This window comes from Erinaceus europaeus, chromosome 17, assembly GCF_950295315.1.
Source record: "Erinaceus europaeus chromosome 17, mEriEur2.1, whole genome shotgun sequence".
NCBI classification, from domain to species: domain Eukaryota; kingdom Metazoa; phylum Chordata; class Mammalia; order Eulipotyphla; family Erinaceidae; genus Erinaceus; species Erinaceus europaeus.
Genome location: NC_080178.1, coordinates 13,743,231 through 13,762,601, shown reverse-complemented (window position 1 = coordinate 13,762,601; position 19,371 = coordinate 13,743,231). Strand labels below are relative to the sequence as shown.

The following is a 19,371-nucleotide window of genomic DNA, read 5'->3' as shown; positions in this document are numbered from 1 at the left end:
AAGAGACAGACAGACACCTGTAGCCCTGTTTCACCACTTGTGAAGCTTTCGTCCTGCAGGTGGGGACCAGGGGCTTGAACCCTTGTGAACTGTAATGTGTGTGCTTAACCAGGTGTGTCACCACCTGATCCATAGTTAATTTAATTTAATTTAAATTTAATGGATAGAGACAGCAAGGCATTGAGATGAAAGGGGAAGATAGAGAGAGACAGACAGACAGACACCTGTGGTACCACTTGACCACTCCTAATGTTTTCCCACTGCTAGTTGGGGGCTGGGGGCTGGAGTCCACATGCTCCACCAGGTGCACCGCCATCTGGCCCTGTCCTGTTCTGGTGGCTTTGGGCTGGAGGTTCTGAGAGCTTGGCTTACGGTGACTGCTCTGATGAAGTGGGGAGTCAAGGTGCATTGGGCAGGGTGCTTCTTTAAGATGTGACCACCAAATGCTGCCCCCCCAGGATGGAAGTGGGGGGAGTCTGAATAGGCTGAAGACTGGCCTACTAAGCCCTCCCAGAGGGACCCAGAGAGGCAGAATACTTATGGGTTTGCTTTGGCCTGTGTGTAGAAGAGTCAGGAGAAGCTTCAGGTAAGGACGTGAGACCACCGTGATTTCGGCATTGAAGACTCCTACTACTCAGAGCTGCCCTCTGGTCTGACGGCGGCGGTTTGGGCAGGATTGGCCTGGCATCGAGGGTAGTGTCAACGGTTTCCTTTTCTCCTGGGTCTGGGGAGGGATCCTTGTAACTGGAACCACACAGTTTCAAGACAGAGGGTGGTTCCCAAGGGTGGGGAGGGGAGCTTTGGCTCATCAGTAAAACCTAAGGAGGTTGTGAAACAGGAACACATGTGTGGGGGTGGAGAGGGAAGGAAGAATAGGACTGAAATCCGCAATAGTGAGGGGCTGCTGCTCAGAAAGAGAGACAAGACTTTTAAGAAACAGTTTATTTTTAGACTTTTAAAAAATATTTTATTTATTTATTCCCTTTTGTTGCCCTTGCTTTTATTGTTGTAGTTATTATTATTGTTGTTATTGATGTTGTTGTTGTTGGATAGGGCAGAGAGAAATGGAGAGAGGAGGAGAAGACAGAGAGGGGGAGAGAAAGACAGACACCTGCAGACCTGCTTCACTACTTGTGAAGTGACCCCCCTGCAGGTGGGGAGCCGGGGGCTTGAACCGGGATCCTTATGCCAGTCCTTGGGGTTTGCACCACGTGCACTTAACCTGCTGCGCTACCGCTCGACTCCCACTTAACCTGCTTTCAGTCGGTCTGCTGAAATCTGGAGAGAGACATGGGAGGCAGGCAGAGGCTGGAATTGCTCTTGGAGGTTGAAGTGGTCCAGAGAGAGAGGCTGGAACCCAGGGCCTCACCTGTACAAAGCAAACAGTGTCCCTGCTAAGCCTCCTTCCCAGATGAAAGTGCTGTTTCTGTCTCCTACCCGAAACACCTCTTTCCACCTCTCCTTCCTCTGTCCGGGGCCAGGTTCTTCTAGCTCTGTGTACTCTGAGTCCTGGTGATCATATCTGTAAAACTGAACAGGCTGGGGGCCAGGCAGGGGGGCACCAGGTAGAGCATATACATTACAGTGCTCAGGTTCAATACCCCGGCTCCCATCTGCAGGGGAGACAACTGTATAACAGTGAAATGGTGCCACTGGTCTCTCTCTCCTTCTCCCTCTCCCTCTCCCTCCCCCCTCCTCTCTGTCTCTCTCTCTCTCTCTCTGTGTTCCCCTCTACTCCTTCCACCCCCCTTCCCCCTCAACTTCTCTCTGTTTCTTAAGAAACAAAGAGCCCAAAACCATATAGGTTGTTGGAGGATGAAATAAGGCCTGTGACACGCTTGTTCCAGGGTGTTGGAACCCTTTGGTCAAAACCACCAACATATGTGCTGGGGAAATAGCATAATGGTTATGCAGACAGACTCTCATGCCTGAGGCTCCTAAGTCCCAGGTTCAATCCCCCGCACCACCGTAAGCCAGAGCTGAGCAGTGCTTTGGTGTTTCTGTCCCTCTCTCTGCATCTCTCTCAAAAATAAAATAAAATAAAACAAAAAACTACCAAAATAGAGGGAAGTGTTACCCTCTGTGCTTCCCAGCCACCAGAGTCTTTTGGGGTCAGTCCTCTTGGAAGGGGACAGGGCCGATCCTGTCCTTTCAGTATCCTTAGCTGGCGCTGCTGGAAAGTGTCCCCAGCTTCCCTTTTCTGTATGAACTTTGGTTCCCAGTGTCTGAATCAGGGAGCTGGTTTTCCCCACTTCACCCCCAGGCACCACTGGAGCTAATTTTAGAAAGACGAACTTTCTGTTGAATATATATGTTTTCGATAAGTACATGTCCTGTGTCTGGACCTTCCTTGTGCCACCCCCCCCCCTTTCCCCAACATACTTCACAAGGGTTTGGTTCCAGGATGCTTGAGGAGACTGACATCTGTGGATGTTCCAGTCTATTGTATAAAATGGTAGAGCTCTGATGAGAGAAATGGCCTGCCTGGCGTTTGCCCGGATGTGAGGGTCCCCAGCACTGTATGTACCAGAGTGATAGTCTAGCTTCTTTTTTTTTGTTGTTGTTCTTTATTAGGGGGGTTAATGGTTTACAGTGGACAGTAAAATACAGTAGTTTGTACATGTGTAACATTTCTCAGTTTTCCACATAGCAATTCAATCTCTACTAGGTCCTCCTCTGCTATCATGTTCCAGGATTCTAACTAAACCTCACCCTGCACCCCAGAGTCTTTTTACTTTGGTGCAATACACCCTTCCTTTCTTTTCAAAGATTTTATTTATTTATTCATGTGAAAGTTAGGATAGAGAGAAATAACCAGAGTCCCATGCTTTAGCTGCTGCGCCACCTCCCGGACCACTTCTGGCTTTTTTCTTTCCCTCTGTCTCAGGTGAAGCTCTCTTTCATATTTGCAATCAATAATATAACACCTTTAAATGAAAATAACAACAAAAAACAGTGTAACACCTGCATATAAACTATACACACCCTCCCTTCTGCATCTGCTTCCCTCCTCCCTCCCCTCCTTCCTTTCCTTTCTTTCTTTCTTTCTTTCTCTCTCCATCCATTTCTTTCTTTTCTCTCTTCCTCTCTCTCTCTCTCTCTCTTTCTTTCTCTCTTTCTCTCCTTGGTGCCCTCAAACAGAATCTACTGCTCTTGACAACTATTTCCTTCCTCTTTCCTTCCCTCTCACCCGCCCTTTTCTTTTTTTTTTTTTTTTTCCTGCCTCCAGGGTTATTGCTGGGCTCGGTGCCTGCACTATGAATCCACTGCTCCTGGAGGCCATTTTCCCCCCTTTTGTTGCCCTTGTTGTTTATCCTTGTTATTATTGTTGTTGTCATTGCTGTCGTTGTTGGATAGGACAGAGAGGAATTGAGAGAGGAGGGGAAGACAGAGGGAGAGAGAAAGAGAGACACCTGCAGACCTGCTTCACCACCTGTGAAGCGACCCCCCTTGCAGGTGGTGAGTTGGGGGCTCCTTACGCTGGACCTTGCGCTTTGTACCATGTGCGCTCAACCCACTGTGCTACTGCCTCTTTTTCTTTCATGGATATAGACAGAAAATGTGAGAGGGAAGGAGAAGATAGAGAGGGAAAGAAAAAGAGAGGCTTCTGCAGTGCTCTTTTATTGCTCATGAAGTTTCCTCTTCATAAGTGGGTTCCAGGGGCTTGAACCTAGGTCTTTGCCCTTGGTAACATGTGTGTTCAACTGGGTGCACCACTGCCTGGCCCTCTTCCCCTCTGCTGTAAATCACCTCCGGAGCCTCTTCCAGTCCCCATTACAGCATTAATGCTATGTAGGTAGTTGTTACACTGTATTGATTAGGGAATGCTAATAAGAAAAAAGCCAGTACCTATTCAGTGCAGAAGTAACCACCATAAATCTAAATATACATTCTGCATCTTTTAAAAAAAATTTTTATTTATAAAAAAGGAAACACTGACAAAAACCATAGGATAAGAGAGGCACAACTCAACACAATTCCCACCACCAGAACTCTGCATCTTGTCCTCTCCCCTGACAGTCCCCCCCCCTTTTATCCCTCTGGGAGCATGGACGCAGGGCCATCATGGGGTGCAGAAGGCAGAAAGTCCGGCCACATCTTCCCCACTGAAGATGGGCGTTGGCAGGTCGATCCATACTCCCAGCCTGTCTCTCTCTTTCCCTAGTGGGGCAGGGCTCTGGGGAAGCAGGGCTCCAGGACACATTAGTGGGATCATCTGCCCAGAGGAGTCTGATTGGCATCATGGTAGCATCCAGAACCTGGTGGCCTCTCCGGAGAATCCCATTCTGCATCTTTCTTTCTTTTTTCCTTCTGCCTTTGTGGCTCTCTCTCGTGTGTGTGTGTGTGTGTGTGTGTGTGGGGGGGGGGAGACGACACTCATTTTTCCACTGAACCCAGCTGCTGTGGCAGGGACTTTGAAGGCAAGACCTCTCCCTGCTCTGGACCTTGGAGATCACTTCCTTTCTGAAAGGGAAGACTCCTTCCCTCAGTGGCATCATTAAGCTCCTACTGTGTGCACCTTTTCAGTTACGAGGCACAGATGGGGCTTCCATTCTCCTGGAAGGTCATTTTTAGCTGTGGACTGACTGCTGTGAGTTTATAATCAGGGGTGTGACTGAATGTGAGAGAGGGCCAGTACTGTCCACCACTAGGCGGGAAAGGGCTTGGTGAGAGGTGGCATCTTGACCTTTATCAGTGAGGGTTGGGCTGAAGGGAGTGGGTTTTTTTTTTTTGTTTGTTTTGTTTTTTTGTTTTTTTGGGGGCAAAAGGCAATCTATATGTAAAGACTCAGTGTTGGGGGAAGCATCTCCAAGAACATTGGGAAGGGCGTGTGTGTGTGTGTGTGTGTGTGTGTGTGTGTGTGTGTGTGTGTGTGTGTGTGTTAGAGAGAGAGAGACAGAGAGAGAGATTTGTGGGTCCTGTGGATTGAGACTAAGCATCAAAATTTCACTCTGAGCTCTGTGGGGAGCTGGGGCACAGTCTTTGCTTTGGGGCCCCCTTCTGATTCGTTTCCTCTTTAGGAGGCCAATGGTTTGCAAAAGCCTCCCCCCCAAAAAAAGGCTGCACTTTCTGTTGTTTATGGAACAATAGAAAGTGCAGCCTTGAGTTTCTTGAGGTCTCGAAGACCTGGGGCCATCTCTAATTCATAGATCCTGGGTGCTAAAGGTGGAGGCTGAGTGACACTGTCAACACACTGGCATTGTGTTTCAATTCATTCTTCTCAGAGCTGTTTGCCAGAGGATTAAAAAAAAAAAGACTGCCACTTGCTGAAGGAAAGAAATGATTTTTCTTTTCTTTTGGTCACAATAAATATTCCCACACCAGGTGGATTTCTTGCGTTTCACATCCGGCCACTCCCTACTTTGTGGTCTCCCGCCCACTCCCCCATGGGTCTGGGAAAGAGGGAGACCTGGGGGTGGAGAGGGCAGGAGGAGAATCACTGGGGACCGGCTATTGTTTGTCACTGACCCGTGGTGACACCAAGTTCCGTGGGCCAGCAGGCCTCTCTATTCAGTGTACTTCACCATGTGTGCACCCCTTCCCAATTATTACATTTTCAGCTGCTTTATTTCTGATTTGCTTTTTCCACGGTTGAAACAATCCGCTGACTTCCGTTTTTCTGTTTCTGTTGCAGATCCTGTGCACAGGTGACTGTACACCCTCTACTCTTGTGTTGTGCGCTACTGCCCCCTGATGGACACAGGCATTAACAGCAGTGTGAAAATCGCAGGATGTATTTGTTAAAACTGCCTTGGTTTCCAGTTTTTCTTTACAAGCCAGGGGGAAGCAGTGATTGGAAGAAGGGGGGGAAATGCATCCATTACAAAGTCCTGACACGTGAAAATTTATATTTCCTGTGATTTTTTTCCCCCTCTTAACTTCTCTATTTGTGGGTGGGTTAAGGTTTTATCGATTTTTTTTTTGTGGGTATATTTTTTTCTTTAAAACAGCAACAGGGGGTCGGGTGGTGGTGTGGTTAATTGCACACATTAACATCTGTAGTGACCCAGGTTCAAGCCTCTGCTCCCCATCTGTATGGAGGGGGAAGCCTTTTGGCTGGTGAAGCAAGTACAGCAGGTGTCTCAGTCTCTTTCTCTTTTTATCTCCTCCCTCCTTTCTCAAATTCTCTTTGCTGTATATTTAAAAAAAAACTGGCTTCTAGAAGTGGTGGTTTTGTCATGTAGGCACTGAGCCCCAGTGATAACCCTGGTGGAAGAAAATATAAAAAAATAAATGTCAGGGACCAGGTGGTGGTGCACCCAGTAGAGTGAGCATGGCAACATAAGCAAGGACCCAGGTTCAAGCCCCGGGTCCCCACCTGAAGAGGGGAAACGTCACAAGCAGTGGAGCGGTGCTATAGGTGTCTCTCTTCTCTCTCCCTCTCTGTATCCTCCTTCCCTCTCAATTTCTCTGTCTCTCTGCAATAAGTAAATAACATTAAAAATAAAAATAAATATCATAAGCTTTTCTCTGTTAAGGGCCTGCCTCCCCCCCCCCCCCCAAATACTCAAGGATCACAACAGTCCAATGAATATTGACAACAGTACTTGATTAGACAAATTTTCTGAGGTGGTGGTTCTAAGAAAAGTATGAAAAGGCTTCAGAGCTTCTTCCAGATTGGTGAAAATTAACAGGAGTGTGTGCCTCTCTTCCTTGCAAAGAATCTGGCATTACCTTACCAGCTTCCGACTTCTCTCATTAATCCTGCATCCTTCCAAGTCTGTGGGTGGCCAACACGATGTTTGTTCTTGGAACACACCGATTTATTTTGGTGCTTGTGTGGCAACATGAGCTTGGGTTCGGTCCCCCCCCCCTGCTCCCTCAGTTCTCCCCCCCCCCCTTAAAGAACAGCATCTACAGTCATGAAAAGGTGGCTCACAGGAACCTGGTCTTTGTGTACTGTACCATATACACACTCTAATGAGAAAGAATTTTTAGGAAGCCTGTTTTCTGGTTATGAACAGGACAGGACTTCTCCCAAATGTTTTCAATAATAATAATAATAATAAAATTGCATTCAAACATTACTAAGCTTCTCAGCCTAAACCCTAAACCCTGACCGTCAATAATTTCACTAACAGCCATCTGTCTTGGAGAATGGTAGAAGTCCTATAAATTTTTGATTTAGGTTTTTCCTTCTCTCTCTTGCCTCCAGGTTATTACTGGGGCTCGGTGCTGCTGGCGCTACAAATCGACTTCTCCTGCCAGACATCCCCCCCCCAACTTTATTGAATAGGACAGAGAGAAATTGAGGGAGGAGGAGGAGATAGATAGATAGATAGATAGAGAGAGAGAGAGAGAGAGAGAGAAAGATAGACACCTGCAGACCCCCTTCACTGCTTGTGAAGCGTCCCCCTTGCAGGTGGGGAGAGGGAGCTTGAACCCAGATCCTTGCTTGGGTGCTTACGCTTAGTACTATGTGCGCTTAACCAGGTGCTCCACTGCCTGGCCCCCTCTTCGTTTCGTGTAATGGTGCACATACATATCTACACATGGATTTCTTATGGGCTCTGATATAAAAGAGATTTTTAGTTAGTTATATTGAAACATCAGTCTTTTTTTTTTATTATTTTCTTTCCTTTTTCCTGGTCATCTGGGGATTTTCACCACTCTGGGCTTTTTCCTATAAAGGCAGAGAGAAAGGGAAAGAGACCAAAATCGAAACTCCCTTCAACGCAGTGGGGGTCAGACTCACACCTGGAGGTCAGACTCACACTTGGGCTGGCTGAGCATTTGAGAAAGCAGAGCACTACTAAGTGAACTATTTGGCTAGATTGACCCCAGTAATTTTTTTTTCTTTCTTAACTTTTATCATTTTATTGGAGGGGTTAATGGCTCACAGTACAGCTGTTGACACATGGGCATAATTCCTCATCTCCCTATGGTAGGTAACTGCAAAGCACTCTCACCTCCAGCTTTGGTCCTTCCCTACCACATTACACCAGGACTCCACTCCCTCCTTTTTTGCCTCCAGGGTTATTGCTGGTACTTGGTGTCTGTGCTATGAATCCAGGCTCCTGGCGGCCATTTATTCTGTTTTATTAACTAGGACAGAGAGAAATTGAGAGGGGAAAATAGGGGGAAAGAAAGATAGACACCTGCAGACATGCTTCACTGCTTGTGAGGCGACATCCCCTGCAGGTGGGGAGCTGAGTGCTCCAACCGGGATCCTTGTGCTTCGTACTATATGTGCTTAACCCAGTGTGCCACCACCTGACCCCCTACTCCCTCCCTTCTTCTCCAGAGTCCATAGCTTTAGTGCAGTACACCAAGCCCAGTCCAAATTCTTTCTCTCTCTCTCTCTCTCTCTCTTCTTTATGTTCTGCCTATAAGTGAGATTATCTGGTACCTATTTCTTTTTCTTTTTGGTTTATCTCACTTAACATGATTCTTTTAAGCTCTATCCAAGATGAGGAGAAAGGATGACCCCTGGGGTTCTGCCCAAAAGAACAAAACACACCTATCCAGAGAGATATGTGTATCCCTATGTTCATAGCCGCACAATTTGTAAGAACCCAGATTTGTAAGCAACCCAGGTGTTCAATACCAGATTAGCGACTGAGAAAGTTGTGGTCTATATACACAATGGAATATCACTCAGCTGCTAAGAATATCGAAGCCATCCCCAGTCGTTTTTAATGAGCCATCACCAATCCCTCATTCCATCTGTGGCTCTCCTGTGTTTTATAAATAGAGCCAAATCCTGTGTCTGGTCTCCGCTATGACTACCTGAATTTGACGGAAGTTGAACTGTCCTGGAAGACTGATAACAGCACTGCCACCTGCTGGATGATCCTGGAAGCTACTGAAAACAATAAGACACTGGTCAATGACTCAACCCTGAAACCGGGGGTGCAGTACCATGTCAATCTGTCTTTGCAATTAAACGAGACTTCCATAAATGACTTGAGTGAGTTGCAGAAGCATGCTTCCTATCTGCCATGCTTGGCTTTGCCTCTCAGTAACTTGCCATCATTGAAAAAAAGGGTTCTTGTGTTTGTCTAGAGTGATCGCGTTTAGTGGGTCATCTTCTCCACATTTTGGTTTGATCCCACATGTGTGAAGAAGGAAGGGGGGGCCAGACTTTATTTTACTAGTCAGCATATAGGGGCCCAGAGTGGTTCTGCACACACGTGTGTCTGTGTGTGCGTGCACGTGTGTGTGTGTGTTCACGTGCATGTGTGTGTGTGCGTGCGTGTGCGTGTGCATGTGTGTGTGTAGTGGAGTGGCTGAAACTTTGAAATATTGGAATCTGGCATCTGGGAAGCAACTGGCTCCTTCGCTGTTTTAGACTTTGAGTTGAACGAATAAAACCCACAGGCAGGAAGATACTTAGCAGGCAGGCGTAGCTGCTGTTTTTGTGGTAGGATAGTTTCTTGCAAATTTCTTAGCCCTTTCAAAGAGGTAACCCCATTGGTTGAGAAGAACAATCCTTTCATCTCCATGTTATACCGTAAGGAAGCAAAACTACAAAGCAGGTGTGAGGATTCTTGACTGCAAAGGACAGAAGCCGGACTTAAAATAGCTTAGGCTAAAAGAGCAACTTCCTGTCTTGTGAATATTACCCTGCCTTGGACAGCAAAGCCGTAAATTAAGCCTTAAGGAAATAAGCATGTGACTCTCCTCCTCCTCCTCACCATTTCTTCTTCTTCACTTTAAAATAAGTGTTTTCCATTCATTTTTATTTATTGATTTTTAAATTTTGTTTTATTTTAACTAGAGCACTGCTCAGCTCTGGCTTATGGTAGCACAAGGGATTAAACCTGGGACTTTGGAGCCTCAGACATGAGATTCTTTACTGATTTTCCATCTTATTTTATTTTAATGTATATGTTTTGTGGAGCCAAGACCTTACAGAGGTGTGATTTCACTCACTACTCAGGGATGATATCACATTCAGATAGAATCATAAGAGAGGGAGAGGGGAAGGGAGAGGAAGGGAGGGAGGGAGACAAACAGAGCATCTCTTGGTATCATGGCACTTCCCATGTGGTGCTAGGGCGAAAATCTGAGTGCACACATGATACAGTATGTGCCCTACCCACCCAGTGACCTGCTCCCCCACCCCTTTCTTTCTCTCTTGCTCTCTCTTGGCCTCCAGGGTTATCACTGGGGCTTGGTGCCTGCACTATGAAGTCACTGCTCTTGGAGACCATTTTTCCCATTTGTTGTTGTTGTCATTGCTGTTGTTGTTGGATAGGACAGAGAGAAATCGAGAGATGAGGGGAAGACAGAAAGGAAGAGAGAAAGACCCCTGCAGACCTGCTTCACTGCATGTGAAGTGACCCCTCTGCAGGTGGGGAGCCGGGGCTTAGAATTGGGATACTTACACTGGCCTTGGTGCTTTGTGCTTGACCCGCTGTGCTGCAGCCCAACGCCTTCTCTTTCTTTTCTTTTTCCTTCCTTCCTTCCTTCCTTCCTTCCTTCCTTCCTCTCTCCCTTCCTTCCTTCCTTCCTTCCTTCCTTCCTTCCTTTCTTTCTCCCTCCCTCCCCTTTCTTTCTTTTCTTTCTTGCCCTCTTTCTCTTTCCCTCCCTCCCTCCTTCCATTCTTCCTTCCTTCCTTTCTTTCTTTCTTTCTTTCTTTCTTTCTTTCTTTCTTTCTTTCCCAGAGCACTACTCAACTCTGAGCTTATGCTGGTGCAGGGGGCTAAACGTAGGACTTTGGAGTCTCAGGCATGACAGTCACTTTGCAAAACCATTATGGTATCTGCACCCACCCAGCTTTCTAGAGCAGAGTTGGGCTCACAAGGCTGTCCCTGGGAAGCCTTGGGTGGAGTTGGGTGAGAGGCGCCACTTCCCCAAAAGAAAGAAGAGAAGCATCTAGAGAGAAGCGTCTGGATAAGAGGCGCTGCTTGGGCCATAAGTGAACACAGTGGACACTCTTCTGCAGATATGGGCCTCCCACGGGGCTGTCTGTCTGTCCATCTGTCTGGGGGTGGAAGGGGACAGATATTTGCAGAGTGCCAGCTGCAGGCACTGCCTGGTGTGTCATTCTCTGTGGGTGGGGGCTGAGACAGTGACAGACGACCGGGAGGGGCTTCCCTCAACTGATGTCTTTGTCTCTTGTGTTTGAAACAGCTGCCATCAACATAGAGGCCACTCCTGGCCCCCACTTCGGGCACCAGAATGTCACCCTAGGCACCGAGCATCCTCTGAATGACAGCATCAAGGTCCAGTTGGTTGGACTGAAGCCTGACACACAGTACAACGTCACCGTGTATTCTCAAGCAGCTGATGGCAAGAAAGGAGAGGCCCAGGTCCTGGGGTTCAGGACAGGTATGCAGGATCTTGTGAGCCGCCTCCAGCCAGACTGTCCTACCACAGACTCTCAGCTCTCCTCTGGTTCTGAGCTCTTCTTTTTAAAATTAAAAAAACATATTTATTTATTTTCCCTTTTGTTGTACTTGTTTTTTTTTAATTGCTGTTATAGTCATTGTTATTGTTTTTGATGCCGTCGTTGTTAGATAGGACAGAGAGAAATGGAGAGAGGAGGGGAAGACAGAGGGGGAGAGAAAGAGAGACACCTGCAGACCTGCTTCACCGCCTGTGAAGCGACTCCCCTGCAGGTGGGGAGCCAGGAGCTCCAACTGGGATCTCCTGACTCACCTGGTTCTGAATTATTCTTTGCTTGTCTACATGGTTTTGTTGTTAGAGGAAGTCTCCTGGCAGAGAATCTGAACAGGGCAGAGCCTATGACTGGCCTTCCTTCCTTCCTTCCTTCCTTCCTTCCTTCCTTCCTTCCTTCCTTCCTTCCTTCACCTCTCCCCCCCTTCCCTTACTTCCTTATTTCTTTTTTTTTTTTTCTTTTCCTTTCTATTTTGTTGACAAGACAAAGAGAAATTGAGAGGGGTGGGGGAGATAGAGAGGGAGAGAGACAGAGAGACTTCTGCAGACCTGTTTCACCACTCATGAAGCTTCCGCCCCTACAGGTGGTAGGGAACCTGGGTCCTTGCATATGGGAACTTGTTTATTTAACCAAATGTGCCGTCATCCAGCCCCTTGACTTTCATTTTTAATTCTGTGACCAAACTGCTTCTTCACTGAGCTCAAGAAAACTTTTTTTTTTGGGGGGGGGGCAGGGGCTAGAGCCAGGTCCTCATTCATTTGTGATTTCACCACTCCCTGGATGACTTTGCATTCAGATAGAGCAAGCATACATGCAAAGGAGAGGGGAGGGAGAGACAGAGACAGAGACATCTCATTGCAGCACCAGAGTTTCTCCCAGTACTGTGGCAACTTCCATGCAATGCCAGGACTCGAATCTGGGCCACAGGCTTTATCTGATTTAATTAATTTGATAGAGACAGGCAGACGTTGAGAGGGAAAGGAGAATTAGAGATGAAAGGAGACAGAGACATCTGGAACCATTCTCCCTGCAGGTGTGGACCAGGGGCTTGAACTTGGGTCCTCGCACATTGTAACATATGCACTCACTCAGACGCGCCACCACCTGGTCCCACCCTTTAGCCTTTATGTGGGTTCCAAACTCTTCTTTTCATCAGGAGAGGTGAGGTGCTGCTTAGGATATGTGTGTACTATGGTTGGTATTCCATAGTATGGAATAGGAAGGGACATTTTTCTTTTTAAACCAGAGCACTACTCAATTCTGGTTTAGGTGGTGCCAGGGATTGAACCTAGGACCTCGGAGCTTCAGGTATTAAAATCTGTTTTGCAAACTGCAGTGTTACCTTCTCTAGCCCAGGAAAGCACATTAAAAAATTTTTTTTTAGTTTATAAAATGGAAATATTGACAAGACCATAAAATAAGAGGGATACAATTCCACATAATTCCCACCACCAGAACTCTGTATCCCATCCCCTCCCTTGAAAGCTTTCCTGTTCTTTATCCCTCTGAGAGTGTGGACCCAGGATCATTATAGGGTGCAGAAAGTGGAAGATCTGGGTTCTGGAATTGCTTCCCCGCTGACCATGGACATTGGCAGGTCGATCCATACTCCCAGCCTGTCTCTCTCTTTCCCTAGTGGGGAGGGGCTCTGGGGAAGCCTGGCTCCAGGACACATTGGTGGGGTTGTCTGTCCAGAGAAGTCAGGTTGGCCTCATGGTAGCATCTGGAACCTGGAGACAGTAATGAAGCTATGTAATGACGTAATGTCAACAGGGTTGACATTCCATGCCTGATGTCTCTGTAGACAGTCCGAAGTGAAATTTACCGAGGTGGTACTGTTTGTGTTGGTTAGGTTATTATCAGCAGATGCAGTATGGATTGGTAAGAATTGAGAGAAACATGCAAGGAAGGGACATTCTTCCAGAAGGTTCCTTTGACTTGAAGAAAGCTTCTTTTCTCCCCCCTTTTTATTTGATAGGACAGAGAGAAATCGAGAGGGAAGGGGAGACAGAGAGGGAGAGAAGAGAGACACCTGCTGCACTGTTTCACCACTTGTGAAGCTTGCCCCCTCCAGGTGGGGAACAAGGACTTGAACCTGGATCCTTGCACATGGTAATATGTGTGCTTAATTGGGTGTTCTACCACCTGACCCTCGAACACAGCTGTCCCTCTTCCCTGTGCTTCACCATTCTTATTATTTTTCCTGTCGTGTGTTCACAGATTCTGCTAATGTTTTTGATGTCAGAGTTGTGGCCATCAGTCCCACGAACATGACTTTGACTTGGAACATCAGTGGCAACACATCATACTTTGTTTACACCTATGAAATCCACGTTGCTGGGGGGACCAGCCAAAACCTCAGTGTCACCGTCAACAAGACTGTTGCTGTCATTGCCCCACTGCAGTCGAGTGCCTTGTACAACGTCACCATATATCCTTTCTTGGTCAACAGCTCTGCAGGCACGCCGGGCTTCCTCCAGCTGTACACCCGTGAGTTCCCTTCTCACTCTGCCATCCTTTCTCGTCTGCCAGCTACGTGGCAGAGCCCTGTACCCATGCACGAGGAAAGCTTAGTCCAGCATGTGGATCTCTGCTCTCTTGGGATGTCCCAGAGGATACCAGTGGTTGTTGAGTTATTGCCCACATGCTGGGCACTGGGCATGTACTCTCCTTGTGCTGGTTCATTTGATTGACAGCCCTGTGATGTGACTGGCATTAGCCACTAGATTGGTGAGAGGAGCTGTGGGCAGACATCACACTCGGCTGGTGGCAGAGATGGGATTAGCTAACTGGGCTGTTGTGATTCCAGCCTGAGTACATATGTATGTATGTATGTATGGGCAGAGAGAGACACACACAGAGACAGACAGACAGACACATACACACGTACACGTAGACAGACACACACCATAGCACCAATATTTCCTTCAGTGTGGTAGGGACTGGAATTGAACCTGGCTCACGCTCTTTGCCAAGCAACGCACTGTCTGAATGAGTTATTTTGCCAGCCCACCAGCCTGAGTTTGTAATGACCATTCTGACACCAGATCCTGACTCCCTGTGTCCTTTTGTCCTTTGGATGCTGACATGATAAGGAAGCAGGGCACAGCTGTGCCATCTTTTGTCCCATCCAGATATGATGGTAGGCAGCAAATAGAGGAGTGTGCTAACCCGGTGATCTTAAAGGAGAACAGCAGTGGCGCACCAGTAGTGGACTTGGGTGCTAGCACTGGGACGTGCTATGCCGTGGGGTAACAAGTATTGCAGTGGCCTCATGGGTGGCATTAAAGTCTTGGCTTTACAGGTGAGAAAGCTACATCCAGTGTAGCTGGACACTTTGCTGTGGGTCCTGGATTAAGCAAGTGCCAGAGCAGGGGTGTAAACCCAGGAGTTCCTGCCAATAATATGATATGATATAATATAATACAATATGATATGATATAATATAATATATAATACAAAATATAATATAATATGACATATATGTATATATATTTGGAATATATATATTTGTATATATATATATTTGGAACCCAGACATGACTCCAGGGCAAGGTCTGCAGAACTGCCTCCTTGGGGCATCACCAGCTTTGTTACAGCAGCCTCAGCATAAGGGGCTGTGTGTTTTGAGCTGCATCTTGGCATCAGGAAGGCACCATCACTGCCACATTGCTGTCAAGAATTAGCCAGCCTGTGCTTCAGTCATCATCCTCAGGCTCCAGCCACAAGGAGGAGGAATGGCAGAAGGTAGTGCTCCTGCCTTTAAGGATAATTCCGGTAAATTGTGAGGGTCTTCTCTGCTTGCGGCCCATTGGCTAGATTTCGCCACATGATTAATCTTAACTGTAAAGGAGACTGGGAAATGTAGTCTTTATCCCCAAACTCTTCAGAGGTTCTGTATACCTCTGAAGATCTAAGGATGCTAAGGGAAATTCAGAGGCTTGGGGAATAACTGGGGGAGTAGCTGGCCTTTGTTGCACCTTTCTAAACAGAAACTGTGGGAAGTTTAGTACTGTGCTTAAAATAAAACTGCTAACTTCAGAGCCTGAGCCCTTGCCCAGAGAGGTTCTTACTTCCCCTCACTTCCTGGCAATAGGTCAATGCAACTTAACTTTCTGTACTTTTGTGACTCTGTGGTCTCTTGATGGTAAGAAGTACCAATTTTGGAGGGATTTGTCTTTCAGCGATAATGTGAAGATGAGAAAAAGAAAGAGGCCAAGTGTCTGAAGAGCTGTGCATGTTTTGTTCACCCGTTTGTCTTCTAGAGAAATACATTCTTCCTCCTCCTCCTTCTGTTTTTCTTCTTTTAATAAATTGATTCATTCATCTTTTTTTAAATTAGTGATTTAATAAAGATCGACAAGATTGTGGGATAAGAGGGAGTATAATTCCGTATAGTTTCCACGACCAGAGTTCCATAATCCCATCTCCCTCTATTGGAAGCTTTCCTATTCTTTATCCCTCTGGGAGGATGTGCCCAGGATCATTATGGGGTGCAGAAGGTGGGAGGTCTTGGCTTCTGTAATTGCTTCTCCACTGGACATGGGTGTTGACAGATTGACCCATACCCCCAGCGACATGGGTGTTGACAGATTGATCCATACCCCCAGCCTATTTCTGTCTTTCCTTAGTGGGACAGGGCTCTCGGGAGGTGGGGTTCCAGGACACTTTGGTGAGATCATCTGCCCAGTGAAGTCAGGATGGCATCATGGTAGCATCTGCAACTGGGTGGCTGAAAAGCACTAAGAAAAAGCACTGAATCAGAGCAAATTGTTTAACAATCAGGAACCTAAGGGTAAGAATATAGCAGATGAAACTTGGGGTCTTCATGTTAGAAGAAGCTTGGAAGTCTATTTTAAGTATATTCCAAAGAGCCCATGACTTTACTAATTTTTGCCTGAGCCCCACAACTAACATGCAGGTAGGCTGAAAGTATTATTTGGGAAGATGGTGTCAGAGTTGAAAATAGGACTAGGAAGCTGGATTAGGGCAGGGAGTAGCTCCCAAATATGGGAAAAGTAGATAAATAGTGTTAACTGTAAACCCCACCAGTCTAACCTAGGGCCCTTAAGATAGAGACAGAAAATAGTGTCAAGGAGAGTGAAAGAGACCAGGACAGTGAAGCTTACTTCAGTGCAGTGGGGGCTGGACTCAAGGCTCACTTACATGGCGAGAAATAGATCCTTAATCCAGTCACTCTTTCTTCTCACAGCCCCTGGCCCAGTGTCCGATTTCCGAGTGATGAGTGTCAGCACAAGGGAAATTGGCTTAGCTTGGAACAGCAGTGACTCAAACTTATTCAGGATAGTTACTACAGAGACTGGAACTGGAAGATACCAAGTGAATACAACTGATCACCAAAGTATTGTCATTGATGGCTTATACCCTGGAACCAAGTATCATTTTGAAATATTTCCACAAGGACCCAATGGGACTGAAGGGGACTCCAAGACAGTGGACAGTGTTACTGGTAAGCAAATTGTCTGTATTTTCCATGACAGAGTGATATTTCTTAAAGAAAATCACTATATTTAATAAGTGCCAGGTTTTCCAAATACTGTTTTCATTTAAAAATATTTTGTTTTTTTTTTTTTTACTTATTTATTGGATAGGGGTAGAGAGAAACTGAGAGGGGAGGGGGAGATAGAGAGGGAGAGAGACAGGTGTGGGGGTTAGATAGCAGAATGGTTATGCAAAGAGACTCTCATGCCTGAGGCTCCAAAATCCCAGGTTCAGTCCCCATACTACCATGGGCCAAAGCTAATCCATGCTCTGGTAATATAAAGAGAGGGGGTGGAGAGAGAGAAACAGAGAGAGAGAGAGAGAGAGAGAGACTGACCGACTGAGAGAGACAGAGAGACTTGGAGCCCTGCTTCACTGATTGTGAAGTACCCCCTACTACAGGTGGGGACCGGGGGCTTGAACCCGGGTTCTTGGTCATGGTAACATGTGCACTCAGCCAGGTGTGCCACTACTTGATCCCTTATTATTTTCTTTTTAATCATCTAAGTGAAATCTTTAAAAACTTTATAATGATGTAGTACATGATATTATATGAATTACATACCATAAGAAAAAAAACCCTATGAACTCGCAAACAGATAATCATCAATAACTGTTGTTGTGTTTTTAAGGTACATACAGCGATATAAGTACATTTTTTACAGACATTAAAGTCATCCTGCGCTGTTGATTGCAGTTCACTTTTTTTTTCCACTTACAGGTTTATAATAAGTGTCAATATACATCTTTCTTTTAAACATATTTATTTGATAAAGACAGAAATCAAGAGGGAAGGAGGAGATAGAGAGGGAGAGAAACAGACACCTGCAGCCCTGCTTCACCACTTGCAAAACTATCCCCCTGCAGGTGGGGCTCAGGGGCTTAAACCTGGGTCCTTGAGCATTATAACATGTGCGTTCAACCTGTCATGCCACTGCCTGGCCCTCAGTATAACTATTTCTATAAGCCAATATTAATACCTGCCTGGGCATCCATTGTTTAAATTAGAGGTTAACAGATACTAATTGCCAGCAGATAATGACATCAGACTAAATCTGGTCCCTGCCTGTTTTTGTCACTGAGGTTTGCTAGGACATTGGCTTACATACTGTCTGTGACCGCTTTTGTGCTAGACATGACTAGTGGTACTTATCTCAGAGGCTAGATAGCCTGAAAAACTGAAAATATTTATTTTGTGATTATTTAATTTTTTTTCTAGCAGTCTGGTGAGATGAGAAATTGTACCCATGTGCTAACAGCTACACTGTAAACTATTAACCTCTCAACTAAAAAAAAAAAAAAAAAAAAAAAGAGAAAAAAATTACTTGTCTCTGGGCCAGGCCAGTGATTTCACAGTATAAGTGTAAATATTCAGTAAATATTGGTAGAAGTTCTCTGAGAGCCTTAATGAGTTTTAAGATGGCAAAGGGGTCCCAAGATCAAAATGTTTAAGACCATTTTTAACCAGCGCCCTAAAAGTGAGCAGGTAGATGGTTCAGTCTTCCATAAAGTGTGCTGCGGTTCTTTTAGTTCTTCAAAGGTAGTATTTTGTGAAAACAGTTGGATCTCACTTTCTGTTTTTTTTTTTTTTTTAATTTAAGAAAGGAGACATTAACAAAACCGTAGGATAGGAGGGGTACAACTCCACACAATTCCCACCACCCGATCTCCATATCTCATCCCCTCCCCTGATAGCTTTCCCACTCTCTATTCCCTCTGGGAGCATGGACCCAGGGTTGTTGTGGGTTGCAGAAGGTGGAAGGTCTGGCTTCTGTAATTGCTTCCCCGCTGAACATGGGTGTTGACTGGTCCATCCACACTCCCAGTCTGCCTCTCTCTTTCCCTAGTAGGGTGGGTCTCTGGGGAAGCGGGTCTCCAGGATACATTGGTGGGGTTGTCAGTCCAGGGAAGTCTGGTCGGCATCATGCTGGCATCTGGAACCTGGTGGCTGAAAAGAGAATTAACATATCACTTTCTGTTTTTAAAAATTGAAATATATATATATCCCCCTGAAAGTTTGGAGAACATGGTATTCCTTGACTGCTGGCTGCAAGATAATTAATAATTAATAAATCTCTCATATATCAGAGAAGAATAAGTTATATATAGTTTTGAGAAATGACCGATTCCTTGAGCCACACATGAAATTAGTTGGACTTTTGAGACTCTTTTTATATAGCTTACCTCACTTCTGTTGGTTGGGTTAAGTTTTGATAGTTACTTGGAAGATCTGTATCCAAAGTAAGGAAACTGCTAAAATGTACCCCTCAGAGGATCTGCAGTAATTCCTTTTAAGTCTGAATTTCATAGTGGACTCTGGAGATAGAGTCTTAACAGCGACATTTATTTCTTTGTTGCTTTTGAGAATGCTGATAGTTGTTCAGTGGTTCATCATGAGTGTGTGTGTGTGTGTGTGTGTGCACATGTGCACACACATGGCGTTAATGTGTGATTTGCCGACACTGAGAATTTGATGTAATAATGACTTAGCAGCAGCACATTGGGGTCTACAAAGTGCTGGC

The 19,371-nt window shown here is 45.9% G+C and overlaps 1 protein-coding gene across 1 annotated transcript in view; it reads left to right on the top strand.

Moving 5' to 3' along the window:
* The window catches only part of PTPRJ (protein tyrosine phosphatase receptor type J), a 181,865-nt gene that overhangs the window by 135,105 nt on the left and 27,389 nt on the right, over positions 1 to 19,371 (top strand). The window contains exons 2-6 of the mRNA XM_060176410.1: positions 5,636 to 5,648; positions 8,696 to 8,911; positions 11,080 to 11,277; positions 13,568 to 13,837; positions 16,560 to 16,817. Coding sequence (XP_060032393.1) covers positions 5,636 to 5,648; positions 8,696 to 8,911; positions 11,080 to 11,277; positions 13,568 to 13,837; positions 16,560 to 16,817 — 955 coding nt within the window. The remainder of the gene's footprint in view (positions 1 to 5,635; positions 5,649 to 8,695; positions 8,912 to 11,079; positions 11,278 to 13,567; positions 13,838 to 16,559; positions 16,818 to 19,371) is intronic.